Here is a 14,866-nt window from a genome sequence, read left to right on the forward strand (position 1 = left end):
ATCATCACCCACCCAACCCGAAACCCACTGACGATTTGATGATTTGATCAGCGTGGTTTGATGATCGGAGAGTCCTTCGTTTGATGATTTGATCGGCGTGGTTGGTAATCGGCGTGGTTCGATGATCGGCGGCAATGGATGATCGGCGTGGTTTCATGATCGGCGATCGCATGGCTTGATGATTTATCGGTGGCAAGTAAAAGATGATCGGCGGCAATGGAGGATGATTTGATCAAATGAAGAAAGGGAGAGTGAGGTGAGAATTATGAGATGCGTAGCGTATGACCTAGAGATGAGAGAGAATAAATTATTAAAATAATAAATAGAAGAGCACAGTAACCGTGTAAATATACACGGTTACTGTAGCAAGTGAATAATTATACACACTTTTACACATTTATACAAGAGCTGATGGGGAGCATTTTAAAGACAAAATGTGTAAAAATTAGGTCTTTTTCTATTATACAAGATTATACATGAGCTGATGGAGATGCTCTTAGCTCTCCAAATTACAATTAGAATTTAGCATAAAATAAAAGGTTGCACGTATCTTGATAATATTGCAAATCTTAGTGAGCCACTTGATCTGGTGTTAGCTTTGGAATATGTGCAAAAGGAAATACTCTATCGAAGGCTACCAGTGAGGCGCAAACTTGTGTATTGATATTTGCTCCTTGGAATAAGGGCTACATGCCTACATAGTGTGTGTTTGTATTCAACGTTTTCTACTTTGCGTTTTTGTTCATTTTTTTTTTTTTTTTGGTTTTCACGCGTTTTTGGAGTATTGCGGTTACTGTTCATTGAACAGTAACTGTCACGACCCAAATCTGTATTTCAGAGTTTAGAGCATGACCGGCATGTTAATACCAAGTTTGTCTCAATATTAACACGAACCAACCTAATCTGAAGGTACATATCAAGAATTGTTTGTTCAATTCCTGCTTATTGTCTTACATAAAAGCCAATATATACAAAAATGATGGCAACCCTGACATTTCATTTCCTTTAAACTTGGAAACAAATATCACCTGTCTGAAACTTAAGGTATTCAAGTAAAAATTACATAGCTAAACGTTTAGCAAAACTCTTATTACAAACCTAACCCCAAAGACATACAACTGGGGTTCAAAACAAACTACAGTACCGAATTACATATGTGCTCAAAGGATCAAGTACATCTTGATTCCTTCTATACATCAAAAGAGCTAACTACTATACAACAAAACTCTACATTCTAACAAAACGAGAAAACACAGAATCTTTGCCACCTCTAATACTCTCGCTGCTTCCAGGAAGAACCTGTGCACTGAAATATAATAGGGTGAGCTGCGAAGCCCAGTAAGGTTTTAAAGCTCCATGGGCCTTTAATAAGAATGCATGTAAATCAAAAAGTTTATGGATATGCCAAAATTTAATAAAATAGCCTTCATACTGTTCATATTGTTCTTGAAAATAACTTAAGAACTTTCAGATGAGAATGCTTCATTTTTCTTTCATATAATAAATAAAATGACATAATAAGGAACTTAATTATAAATTCAGTAATCTTATCTTTGAACAGATTATCAAATACTTTATCATAACTTCTCATCAGATTTATAACACATTCAATATACCTTTCTTATAATTTCCCAAATAGCTTTATACCTCGTTTATAATACAGGTTAGTTAAACCAATTGCAAGTCTGTCACTACTTTGGGAGGCTTCCAGCACAGAGTGCCGGGCATCCAACATTCCCCACAATGCCAGGTAATTCCGGAATCATATCATAATACATACTTTCAACCATGGGGGTAGGTTGACATCCTCCACAAGTTGGCTGTTACCAACAAGGGCGGGTACAGCAGAGCCAGTCCCACTTTTAATGGCCAATCAGAATTTCCATGGAAATGCCAGTACTATAACCCCTACTGGCTGAGTTCAGAACACAACAATGGAATAACTCGAAACTACATTTTTCTGTTAACTTTGCTTATACATAAATGTTTCACAAAGTAGCATATCCACTTCGTTTTTAAATAATATGTTCGTGACATATAACATAGCATCAATATGCTAAAACTATTATGTATGTAATATTGAATAACTCACGAACACGTATTTTACTTAAATCATGCATATACGTAATATCTCTAGTTAAGAGCTTTAATACATAATATTTTTCTAAATAATTCTTTTATACTTATCAAAAGCACATGTCACAAGTCCCTTACCTGAAAACAAAAGGCGCGAGAGATTGTACGCGAGGAGCTCAAGTATCCGTGTTCTCGTTCTCGCCACCTAAACGAAAAGAACCAAAACTTATTATGGACAAACTCTTCCTAATACATAAACTTATACCTAAATCACCACCTAACTCTCAAACTCAAGAAAATCCTAATTCCCATCACATAAAGTTCCCCAAAACATATAATACAATCATCAAACACATTTTGCAGCCAAACCACAGAAAAACCAATCCATAAAATTTATATATGCTTCAAACACACCAAAGGATGAGTGTATAAAATTATAGCTCAAAACATACAACCTAACTTGAGAATTAAATCCACAAAGTTAGGTGTAGCATATATTGTTCACTGCTCTTCACAGCCACGTATGCTCCATTTGTAAAATACAAACGGGCTGTCTACACACCTCCAATTGTGATGAAATTTTACAGGACTACCCCCCTGTATGTCCAGTAGTAACCATAAAAATTTCGGAGTCAAAGCATTAACCCATGATTTACTAAAAATCACACAAGACAGTAAACTCAAATCTGTCCTGACAGAATTTCTTGCAACTTTCAAATTAAACCACTAATTTTATGTTCATCCAAATGCTGTGAGACCACTTCTATAACAACAATATGTGTCTTAGAATTCATACAAACTACTCCTTTCATCCTAATTCACAAAATACAATTTAATACAGAATTTTCTTGTAGTACACATCAACTCTGTCACAGAGACAGCTTCAGTACATATTCTTACAAAATCATCAACAAATAGCAAAAGGTCTTAATTTCATTTGGATATTTTTATACCTATTGTATACATATTAAAATACCCTAATAAGCATTCAATAGACCACAATATCATCAATATTTCCAGTAACTAAAACAGAATCACCCATTCAACTTCCAGAAACAGAGTAGAGAACAAAGGGGGAAATTAAGCCAACAATTACACTATCCCAATACACAAAATCAGATGAGGTTTAACTTACTTACCTACACACTTTGAAGATGAAACCTTAGGATTAATTGTTTGATTTCTTCTTTAAAGAAACTAGAATTCTTGGTGAGAAAGGAGGGGAGAGATGTTGCCGTGTAAGGGGGAAGAAGAAAGAACAAAGAAAGGGGAAATGGAGAAAGAAGAAAAGCAGCTGCTGGACCTCAGAAGCAGCCAAGAAAATCAGAAAAGTAAGAGGACTTTTGGGGCTTGGATACGTGTATGGCTAGGGGAAAACAATATCACATCCACTTGTTCCAAATTTCTTGCATTCACACTTATATATATATATATATATATATATATAAACTTTGCATTCACACTTACCTTTTTCTTTGCATTCACACCTATCTACAAAGAATAAATAACACATTACACACACACACACATATATATCCTTAATTTTATAAAGTTATATCTAACACATTAAAATAACATATATGTTCTATAATATCACAAAATCAAAGTTCCATGCACTTAAAAGTAATTAAAATAATGACATGCATATAAACACATAATTTAATTAGGCAATTAGGGTGGGGTGTTACAGTAACCGCAAATGTTGACTTTCTATAGTGAACAGTGCACATGTGCACTGTTCACGGACCCACAAATTTCATTTTTTATCAATTTTTTCATTAAAAATGGGTCCCACAGCACTATTTACACATTTAAAAATTATTTTGCTACAATGTTTTCAGTTTTCAGTTTTCAGTTTCAGCAAAATAAGTTCTATCCAAACACACCCATAGTCTTGATAAGAGCTATGGAAGTCGTTCCTCAAAAAAAACAAAAAAAATAAAAAAGAGCTACGGAAGTCAACACCAACACGGCTGAATCAACCACGATTTCTCTCTTTATCCAATAGAATAAAAGAGCTTCCTTGAGGGGTTGAAAGGATTGTGCTTCTTTTTTTTTTTTTTTTCTCAAGGACTAAGCAGAGGATAGGGTCTGAAGAGTGAAGAAAAATGATAATATGAGCTGGTTCCTGGTAACCATCCATCATCTTCCATGAGAGTCCCTCAAAGTTCTTGATTCAAGAAGAATTAAGAATTTCGTTACCTGGCGTAGAGATTCAAGAAGAATTCCCCGAGTTTATTCTAGAAAGATGGAAAATTACAATGTCTTTGTTCCAAATAATTCGTTTGTAGAATGTTTTAAAATGGACACTGTCAAGGAAACTAAACTCCTGGGAACTTTGAGTGAGAAAAGACTGGCTATTGATGTTAAGCCTTTGCCAGTCTCTGTATCTCAAAAAATGTCTCACTCAACAGCTGATGATGGAGCTCCTAAAAAGGATTTGCTGATGACACCAGAGGCAAAGGACATCCACAGTGAAGGTTCAATGGGTGAAGCGGAGATAATTCTGATAGACGCAACTGTGAGAGAAGTGGACCATCCAACAAACATTGTGGTGCATGTCAAAGAAAATGATGGGAAAAGCAGCAGCTATTGCAAAACTGAGATGCCGGGCTTGGAGCTTGAGGCTCGGATAAGCAGGCTTGAGAGAGCAGTTGCTGAGCTAAAAGCAGCAAGAGCTAATAACTAGTTTGAGAACAAGCCTTGCAAATAGGAACTGTAGCAGCAAGCAAAGTATATAAATTGCAAAAGCTTCTATTAAAATTTAAAAGTTATGTATTGAGTGCCTAAAAATTTTCTTCCTGAAGTACTTGACCAGGCAGTACAACAGTTATTATCTATTAGACAACCCCCGTCAGAATGCTTTGTTTCACCGAATTAGTCCTGGGACGGTTATATTAGAGATGAATGTGTCAATTGCCTAGTTTCTTGTGACTTGGCCTTGCCTGATATAAATAAGAATTGGCATAAGCTAGTGAAAATCCAAATATTTAAAAAGTGGCCTATTATTCTGCTTTATTGCAAAGTTAACATCTTTTTGTAGGGTAGTCTGACAGTGTAGAGCTCATTAGCTCTGTCATGATATTCAGGTGGAAGCTTCAACTTTTTGTGCATGTTGCTGGTGGTTAATGTTTAGTTACATTTTACAGTATTACTATACATTCTGTCTGCACACTCATGGTCAAAATTCCTGATATATCCATATACCCGATTTCTGTATATTTAAACCAACATAACTTTTTCACAACATATATCGCAGTTATTGAAATTTTCAACTATGAGTGGTAGAAAACAAGTGGGTCTAGCTTCAAAAAAAAAAAAAAAAAAAATGTGGGTCTATGCTTGTATCCATCATTCACAATCTTTTTGCTATTGTGAAATTTGTTATGAAAAAATTGTCTATAGCATTATATTAAAGTGACAGTACTCTATTTATTAGATACGCTTGTTGGAGTAACATTTAATACCACAAGAACTATACAACCACGAGGACTTATTCATGATTATAAATATGCATAAGTACGCAACACATACATGAGTCCAAAGCTGCAAGAAAACCGTTTTGTTTTGCAGGGTAGTCTTCTGCCCTTTCTTTAGTCTAAAAAATTATACCATGCATCGGATGCATTATATACCATATCCTCTTGTCTAGTCCAAAGACTCCAAATATGAGACTCATGCAGTGATCTATCAAGAACCAACCTGGCATTAATATGCTGTTATATGAAACCCTAACCCATATATAGAGAGCTGTAACTTTGTCCATATAGAAATAATATACCCCATACACAAGAAATAAGGTGTGCTAACTGCCAAATAATTAATCAAGAACCAATAATTGGGTTATCCCACCCATCTCTCAACATTTATTGTATTCCAACCAATTTGGTTTTCTTCAAACAAAAAATATTGATGTCCAAGTTAATTGAAGAATGTGGTCGAATAAAAAATCTGGAGTTCGAACATTGTCTATGTCAAAAATTAATTGGTGTCAATTATCAAGAGTGAACGTTATAGGTTGAAATTATCTCTCAAAATATTAATGTATATGTTGCACAAATTAAGTAAAAAAAAATCTTACATTCTTAAGTTTGAAAACATTATAAATCGGAGAACAACTCACCAAATTGAAACTAAAGTGTTCACAAAGGGAATACAAGAGAGCAACAATCAATTTGTTTCTTTTTTTTCTTCTGCCTTCAATTCTCATCATGATGTATCTCTTTTTGTAACTTTGAACTTGTCTAGTCTACGCTACTATTGTTCTGTGTGGCCTTGGCCCCCTTTTCCTTTTATCATATGCCCTAATTACCAACAAACAAAAATATATACTATTTGTTTTCTCAATTTGTCTTTTTCTTTTTTCTTTTTTTTTCTTTTTTTTGGGGGGGGGGGGGTTTGGTTTTTCATAGTGTTATATTAGTCCAAACTCAATGTAACTTGCATTAAGGGTATGTTTGGAATCTGCTTATTTTGCTAAAACTGAAAATTTTTTATTAAAAATACTGTAGATAAAGATAAAAGTTAACTGAAATAGTATAGTGAAACTTATGAATAGTATCAAAAAGTGTAGTAAGACTCATGAATAGTAGCAAAAATAAATTGAATAATAAAATTAATTGACAAAATTAATCATGCCAAACCAGCACTAAATGTAGGATTCAATTGAAAATGGGTCAAGGGCTTATGGGCCTAGAGTGAGGTTTTTTTGCTTTTTTGTTTTTTTGGGGGCGGGGGGGTGCGGAACAGCCTATTGTGAGTTTGAACACCTTGGTCCATAATCTCTAACACATGCGATGACCATTATCCAACTCATATGGGCTAACTTTCTACAAGAATTATAAAATAATATGACTACATTAGTCACTATATCTGTATGTGACTGTCTGCCTGGTGATGTTTTCTTAAAATGGTGTACAATGATGCTCCAGGATATAAAATTCCGAGCAGCCAAAGAAGCTCCCTTTATTCCATTTAAACTTTGCATTCTTAACCCGTACGGATATATTACAGGAAAATCATTTTCACAGTGCCATTTCTTATCTGACCGACCATGCAACACGCCTATGAGAAAGTCTAAGTACACAACGTTACATTTGGATAATGCTAGTCTTTGATTTTGAATCTATAAATTTTAAAATTCTTTGTTAAAAGTTTTGTACCTATGATAATTTGAAATGATAAAATTTAAAATTTATTGAGGTATATTGATGTGGTAGTCTGTAATTGATGTCATAAAGTGATAATAGTGGTGGTCCAAAAACTGTTTTTTTTTTCCTTTGTTGTGGGCTAATTTTGGGCTAGTTTGGCTTAGTTCATACTAATTTTTCCTTTGTTTTGGGCCAATTTTTAAAGTGTTGAGTTGATTTTTCTTTGTTTCGGGTTGATTAAAAGTAGCCCAACAAGTTCTTAAGCATGAAAACCTCATCTTTTATATTTAAAGAATCAAGTAATCAACGCCTAATTCATATAATATATATTTAACATAAAATTATATATATATTTGCATTTTTCTTAACACAAAATTGCAAACCGCATGTTTTTTCCACCTCCACCTATAATGTTGTGTGATTACTTCATTTTACAGGTGATTTTGGTCGGTTTAGGTGCGGTCTTGTGATTTGAGCAATTTCGTAAACACTCCAAATTGCTATTAATTATATTCTGCCAACATTATTGTGCCTGACATTATTCTAAGTCTATATACATAAAGAGAAATGCTAGTGACACATACTTTTGCACAATTTTGTGCCACAACTCGCCATGTGACAAGTTGTGGTTGGTTAGAGTGTGTTAGAGGCCATGTTCTTTCCTTCCCGGGAACCAAACAGAGAATACACTTTATGAGAAAAGAAACTCCTACAAGAAAAACAAGAAAATATGAAGTACCCACCAGGCCACCAGTCTTTTATCTCCCACAGAATCCCTTCTCTAATGAAATGAAGTGAAGGTATAAAGCCCTTTCCTTTCTCATTTTCCCAGAATCTAGTAGATTTAATCTACACAATTATAAATACCCACCAACTCTTAGCAACCATTAGCTCACGGCAAAGGTTAAGGACTTCCACTTTCAGGAAAGAGGTTGAAAGGATTGTGCTTTCATTTTCTATTCTTTTTTTTTTCTCTAGATCCAAGCAGAGGATAGGGTCTGAAGAGTGAAGAAAAATGATAATATGAGCTGGTGCCTGGTAGCCATCCATCATCTTCCATGAGAATCCCTCAAAGTTCTTGATCATCAAAGTGGCGGTAAAGCCCTTTTCTTTTTGTTATTTTCCAAAGAACCAAACATGGTTTTTAGTGATATAGAATATTACCAACTTTCTTAATTTATACTGTAGTCTCTTTACAATCACAATCATTAACTTTGAAGAGTGATGGTAAAGTTCTTTCCTTTGTATAATTTTCCCATGGATCTAAGCAAGGACATGTATTGAGCAGAATGGAAAGTAGTTAATATATAATATATAATATATATAGAATATAGAACCCACCAAAATTTTATCTTCCTTCGAGTTAGTCCTTACTGAAAGGAAACTTAGGAAAGACCTTGAAACCCCAAGAATGGTTGAACCAGAAGATGCCATCTTTGAGGAGAGAGAGGAGCTCATGTTGTCACCAACTGGTGGAAATCCAACCCTCAGAATAGCCCATTTTCTTAAACCCTCTGTGGTCTCCATTGATGAACTTCCTTCACCTTTTCTCTCCGCTGAACCCACCATTTCTGAGCTTGAGAATTTGCCTATGAAGGTTCAGTTCAGAGGTTGGCAACGTCCACATGTGAAGTGGAAAATGTGGGTCGGAAACTTGCATTCCAAGTACCAATCCATGTGGAAGAAAGCTGGAATATATGAAGCAATAATGTGCTCCAAATATTCAATCTTTAGACAACAAGGTTTGGTTCTTGGTCTTGCTGAAAAATGGTGTCCTAAGACCAACACATTCATCTTCCCTTGGGGAGAAGCCACTGTTACTTTGGAAGATATGATGGCTTTAGGGGGCTACTCTGTTTTGGGTGACTCTGTTTTAAGCCCTCTTGTAACCAAAGAAATGGAAGAAATTCATGAGATCTTGCTTGACGCACTAAAAAAAACTGCAACAAGCGGTAGCATCATAGCCAGTCAGCATTCATGGCTGGAACATTTCATGGGGAATGGGAGCAAATATGTGCATGAAGCATTCCTCTCATATTGGTTGTCTAAGTTTGTCTTCCCAATGCCTCATTATCGTATTGAAAAGCGAAATTTTCCACTTGCAATACATTTGGCTAGAGGAACTCAAATTGCACTTGCGCCAGCAGTCCTGTCTAGTGTTTATACTGATTTGGGTTTGCTGAAAGAGAAATTATTTGCCTCAACAAAATTGGATTATAAAGAGGTTCTTATTTCTGCGCCTTTTCATTTAGTCCAACTTTGGGCTTGGGAGAGATTCACAACATTCCGGCCGACTCCTATATCCATCACTCAAGGTGAGCCAAGGCCAGCTCGCTGGCACAAAGTGAAACTATTGGGTGTTGAGAATGTGAGGTTGGCTATAGACTCTGCTGGAGAAAATTTTCTGTGGCGCCCTTATGCTATAGCATTGAATCATAATTGGTTGTTTCCTATGTTCTATGGAGATAAAGAACAATGGGTGTCAGTTGATGCTGCGTTAGACAAAGGTTTGGAGTCTTATACTCGATGCTTAAGAGCATGTGAGCTTGTTGGAGTACAATCCATTCAACAGTACCTCCCACACCGAGTCGCAATGCAATTTGGAATTGATCAAGATCTTCCAGGTCATGTTGCTCGATACAATATGAACCTGAGTATTGCTTGGAGCCATTACAATAGGTCAATTGGAGATGCAAAATTATACATACCACCACGCCTTTTTGAGGCAGATGTTACCAAGCGATACTTTGAGTGGTGGAGGCAATCAGTGTCTGATCAAAAGGATGCAATTAAGAATTTTGTTACCCGGCCTCAAAATTCAAGAATTCTCCAAGTTTATTCTGGAAAGATGGAAAATTACAATGTCTTTGTTCTACCTAGTTCTTCTGTGGAATGCCATAAAGTGGACATAAAGGATTCTGTCAAGAAAACTAACCTCTTGGGAACTTTGAGTGAGAACAAACTGGCTATTGATGTTAAGCCTTTGACAGTCTCTTTATCTCAAAGTATATCACACTCAACGGCAAATGATGGAGCTCCTAAAAAGGACTCGATGATAATACCAGAGCCAAAGGTCACGCAGAGTGAAGGTTCAACGGGTGAAGCAGGGAAAAGTGTGGCAGGTACAACTGTGAGAGAACTGGGACGTTCAACCAAGGTTGCATTGCATGTCAAACATAATGATGGGGAAAACAGTAACCATTGCATAACTGAGAAGCCAGCATTGGAGCTTGAGGCTCGAATAAGCAGGCTTGAGAGAGTAGTTGCTGAGCTAAAAGCAGCAAGAGCTAAATAGCAGCGAAAAGGAAACCTCGAACCTTAGTATATAATTTGCAAAAGCTTCTATTAAAAATTAATGTATATCGTGCCTAACAATTTTCTTCCTGAAGCAAAGTGATTAGGCCGTAGTATAATCTTTCTCCAACAATTACTTCAGAACATCTCATGTCTGAATGCTTTGTTTCACCGAATTAGTTCACGTTCTTGGGAGTGTTATATTAGATCTGAAAGTGTTGCAATTGCCTGTGAAGTTTCCTGTGACTTGATTTTCCTGATATAAATAAGTATTGTTACAAGCTAGTGAAAAAATCCAAATATTTGAGTGTATCACTAGTGGCCTATTCTCCTGCTTAATCTTTGTAAAGTTGACATCTTTTTGTAGGCTAGTCTACCAGGATATAGAGCTTATTAGCTCTGTCATGATATTGCAGGTGGAAGCTTCAACTTTTCCCACTTGTGATGGTAGTTAATGTTTAATCATTAATGTCACTTTAGTTTCATTATTGATTTACACTCTAAACCTCCTTATTTATGCACGTGCATGTTAATGTGATAATTATTGACAGATCCAAGTACCCGGTTACAAACTTACAATCATCAATCAATCAATATCAATTCAATATATATATATATATATATATATAAAAGCAGAGACCTCATGCGGGAGTGCATAAAGTTCTACCAAGTAACACATCCTTTGCAATAGTCTATTTATAGACTTTCCTCCCACCTTCTCTCAATTCTTCATCCCCCAATCAAATCCAATTGGCTAACAATAAATTGTCACTAACTAGGAATTAATAACTAATTACTCACGTTCAATGCTTCTTCTCAATATTTTGGACTTTCCAAGTTAATTCATTTCACTATTACTAAATTTACTACTATCTTCCCCACTTTATTCCCTACTTTATTCTCTTCTTAACCTTCAGTTGTCCCTTGGAATTTTCACAGAACCTTCAGTTTTCTAAAACAGTCAAGAAGGAAGCATGAACGAAATGATCTATACATCACTAGCATCAACTTTTGTCTATTGTTACAAGTCCTCTACAGTAGTACCTCTCATATGTCACATTTAAGAATCGACTCTTATGAGTGATTAGGAAAGCAGTGGGTTTTCATTGTTTTCTTAATTCAACCAATGTTTAAGGTAAACTTCATCTTTTTAATTAATCAATTGTATAGGTAGCAATCAGTTATCAAGAGTGATTATAAATATTGATTTTTGGTTTTTGTTTTTGTTAATTTAATTGTGGGAATACTATGCTTTTGTTGGTCTTCAATTTATAAACTTGAAGTAAGTCCGGTCAGGTATTGTTAGTTACTTGCTTAATGTTATGTTGTTCTATATTAGAGTGAGATTCATTAGATTGTTAATATGTTAATGCTTACATTAATTGTTTGTTAAAAATGTTTTCAAAAGATGAATGCACCTTGCTTTGCCCAGTTGACATGATATAAATGTTGCTCCGTTTGCACTATATCATGAAGTCTAAATTACTTCGGATATTTAGCAAAACAAACATTGAAGATTTCCCTTTATTTGTGTTCAAGGAAAATTAACAATTTGGAGGGTCTATGCTAGATATTCCTAAAATCTGTGTCAAAAAAATGTGTTGTTGCTTTAAATTGAGAAGGAAGGTCAAAGCTTTTCTCCTTTGGCTTTTATTTTAGTTAATTCATTTTTTCCCTTCATTAATTATTTTGTTTTTTATTTATATTATATTTTCCCCTTGAGAAATTGGAATTTTAATACATCTCATTTTTCCTAATGTCAAAGGCTTCAACAAAATCTTGGAAAAACCAAAAAAGAAAAAGAAAAAGGGCTAAGTTGAAATTTATCAAGGAGTTTGCAGCTAGTAAGCAATATGAAATAGGCTATGGAAAAGAAGAGAAGTTTTGCTTCAAAATAGTTCCATCCATAGACAATCCATGCCATGGTGATGCTGGTTGGGGGTGGCAATTTGTGTTCGCGTGTCGGGTTTGTGTCATGTCAGCTCATGAGTATTCGACCATATAGGGTCAACACTAACTTGACATGTTTATTAAACGAGTCAAGATTCATCAGCCCTAACACGACTCATTTATTAAACGGGTTAGTCGTGTCGATCTATTTATAAGATTTTACAAAATGAAATAAAAAATTTATGAAACACAAACAAATAAACATTTTTAATATAAAATTCAGAACTAATAAGTAACTACATCAAAAATAATCATTCAAAATTAAAGCATATCTCAATATTACAAATTATCAATCACAATTTGTCAAAGAAAATAAACTACAACTAATAAGTTTATATGCCTAGAGTTTGAAGGGTATATTGATAAAATGTCATTTAATTAAACGGGTCAAATGGATCAAATGGGTTCTATGTGTTGAAAACTAATCCAACTCATTTATTAAACGGGTCAGTTGTGTCAACCCGAATATAACACAAACTCATTAAGCTTTAACCCATAACCTGCTAATTTTGTGTTGTGTCATGTCAGATTTGCAGGTCGTGTCCAATTTTGTCACCCCTAATGCTAGTAAGTGAATAAAAAAGTTCAGCAAGTACTAAAAGCTTTTATTTTTTAATTGAATTTTTAACCTTTATTTTCAAAACCCATACTCTGATACTTCTCTATTCTTGCTCTCTATGTCTATCATTTTCTCATGTTCTCTTGCATTATTCACCAGGACCTACATAGACTATAAACCCAGAAAGCCATTAAACATTTTCCAGCTCAGGCCCATGTTTATCTTAGCCTTTCGCTTACCCCAAGGATAAATGTTATGTTAATGAAAAATTTTATTAATGCAACACATAACTAATTACTGAATGTCTCTGATATATTGAGAAATTCTTATTAAAAATTTAACTGCAATATTTTTATGAATTGATAAAATGGTGTTACTTAATGTTTAACATTTTTATATAGTAGCTTATAACAATATCTGCACATTGCGTGGGCCCTCTACTAATATATTTAAATGGCAGTACTCTTTTTATTAGACTAATCTTGTAAATTTTAATAATACAAGAACTATGCAACAACAATTAACAAAGAGTTCATGATTAATAACCATGCATAAGTACACAACAACACACATACTTGAGTCCATATATCATATATGTGCAACAGACTGATTAAAAAAAGTTCTGAATTAAAATGTGCAACCAAGGCCATGATAGTTAAAAGAGTCCTTAAAAGAGACTAGTGAGAAAGTCTCTTTCTAATCATTACATTTTTTTTTTTTTTTAATATTTAAGCTTTTAGCAACAATTTTGGTTTTTTGCCACTCAACCTTTCCCTTAAGCATCACACTTCCAATAGATCTGCAACCATTAAGCAGCTCAGCCAAATCTCATATTTTGTTATTATTATCCATGGATTTCAGCTCATCGTCCATCCATTATTAACAGGGGCGGCTTGATGCATTTGGGGGCCTAAGGCAAAAATTGATCATCTTAATTTAGATGTAAAATTACTACTAATTAATATGAACTACATAAAATTTTTTTTTTTTTTTTGGAATTTTTAAGACAAAAAAAAAAAATTTTGACAAAATTTTTCATTCTTGTTGATGTGGTAGATTGATAGTGGTAAGTAAAACAGTGGTGTTAGTGGTAAATTTAGATGAAAACTAGTAAAAGTTTGCTAATTAAACTCTTATTATTATTTTTTTTTTTAGAAGTGCAACATTCACAATATTTTTTACAACAAATCCTAGATTTTAAACTGCTTTTTGTTTTTTATTTGAAAATATCACTATAATTATTTTTTTGCCATCAACAATAGGCTGTAACAACCTGCTACTTAGCATTAGTTGTAAAAGTGTTGTGAAAAATATTGTGGACGACGTTGCATTTTTCTCTATTTTTTTATTTGTTTTTCATCTAATAAAAAAATTATTTTATTTATTGATTATAAATAATCCTATTGGTTAAAATTTGGGGGCTTTTTTTTACTTGGGGCCTTAGGCGGTGGCATTTCTTGCTCCACCATAGAGCCGGCCCTGATTATTAATGGCTTTGCCACTTACTACACAAATAACCATTTTTTTTCTCCCATGATGAAATCCATAAAGAGACCCATCTAAAAGACAATTGAGACTCAGAAGAAAGGGTGATGTTGAAGAAAGAAAATAGAGTATTGAAAATTTGAAATAATATTTTCAGATATACTTTCACAATTGAGTCTGTACTTGGAAGTGATTGTTCAAATCAGATCAGATGGTTTTGTCACGTGGATTGGATTTTTTTTTTTTTTTTTACAAGATAGAAATCCTGCTCTAACCTAATCTAAGTATATATGCGTGTGAAGCTCCTTTCTGGAGACTTAAACCCCAGCCCTTGCCCACTACACCCCGCAAG

At 34.4% G+C, this 14,866-nt stretch overlaps 1 protein-coding gene and 1 long non-coding RNA gene across 2 annotated transcripts; one reads left to right on the forward strand and one right to left on the reverse strand.

The window, feature by feature from the left end:
• Nucleotides 1–1,033: 1,033 nt before the first annotated feature.
• On the reverse strand, nt 1,034–3,320 carry LOC115955107. The gene is made up of 3 exons (XR_004084027.1): nt 3,216–3,320; nt 2,215–2,281; nt 1,034–1,306 (listed from the first exon to the last, which is right to left on the reverse strand). It is a non-coding gene; the product is annotated as an uncharacterized LOC115955107 (long non-coding RNA).
• A 5,317-nt stretch (nt 3,321–8,637) lies between these two features.
• LOC115956372 (serine/threonine-protein phosphatase 7 long form homolog) lies at nt 8,638–10,606 on the forward strand. Its single transcript, XM_031074772.1, has one exon. It carries the CDS (start codon nt 8,638–8,640, stop codon nt 10,519–10,521), a length of 1,884 nt encoding a protein of 627 aa, XP_030930632.1. The 3' UTR covers nt 10,522–10,606.
• The last annotated feature ends 4,260 nt before the right edge of the window (nt 10,607–14,866 follow it).

Source organism: Quercus lobata, chromosome 8 (assembly GCF_001633185.2).
Source record: "Quercus lobata isolate SW786 chromosome 8, ValleyOak3.0 Primary Assembly, whole genome shotgun sequence".
NCBI classification, from domain to species: domain Eukaryota; kingdom Viridiplantae; phylum Streptophyta; class Magnoliopsida; order Fagales; family Fagaceae; genus Quercus; species Quercus lobata.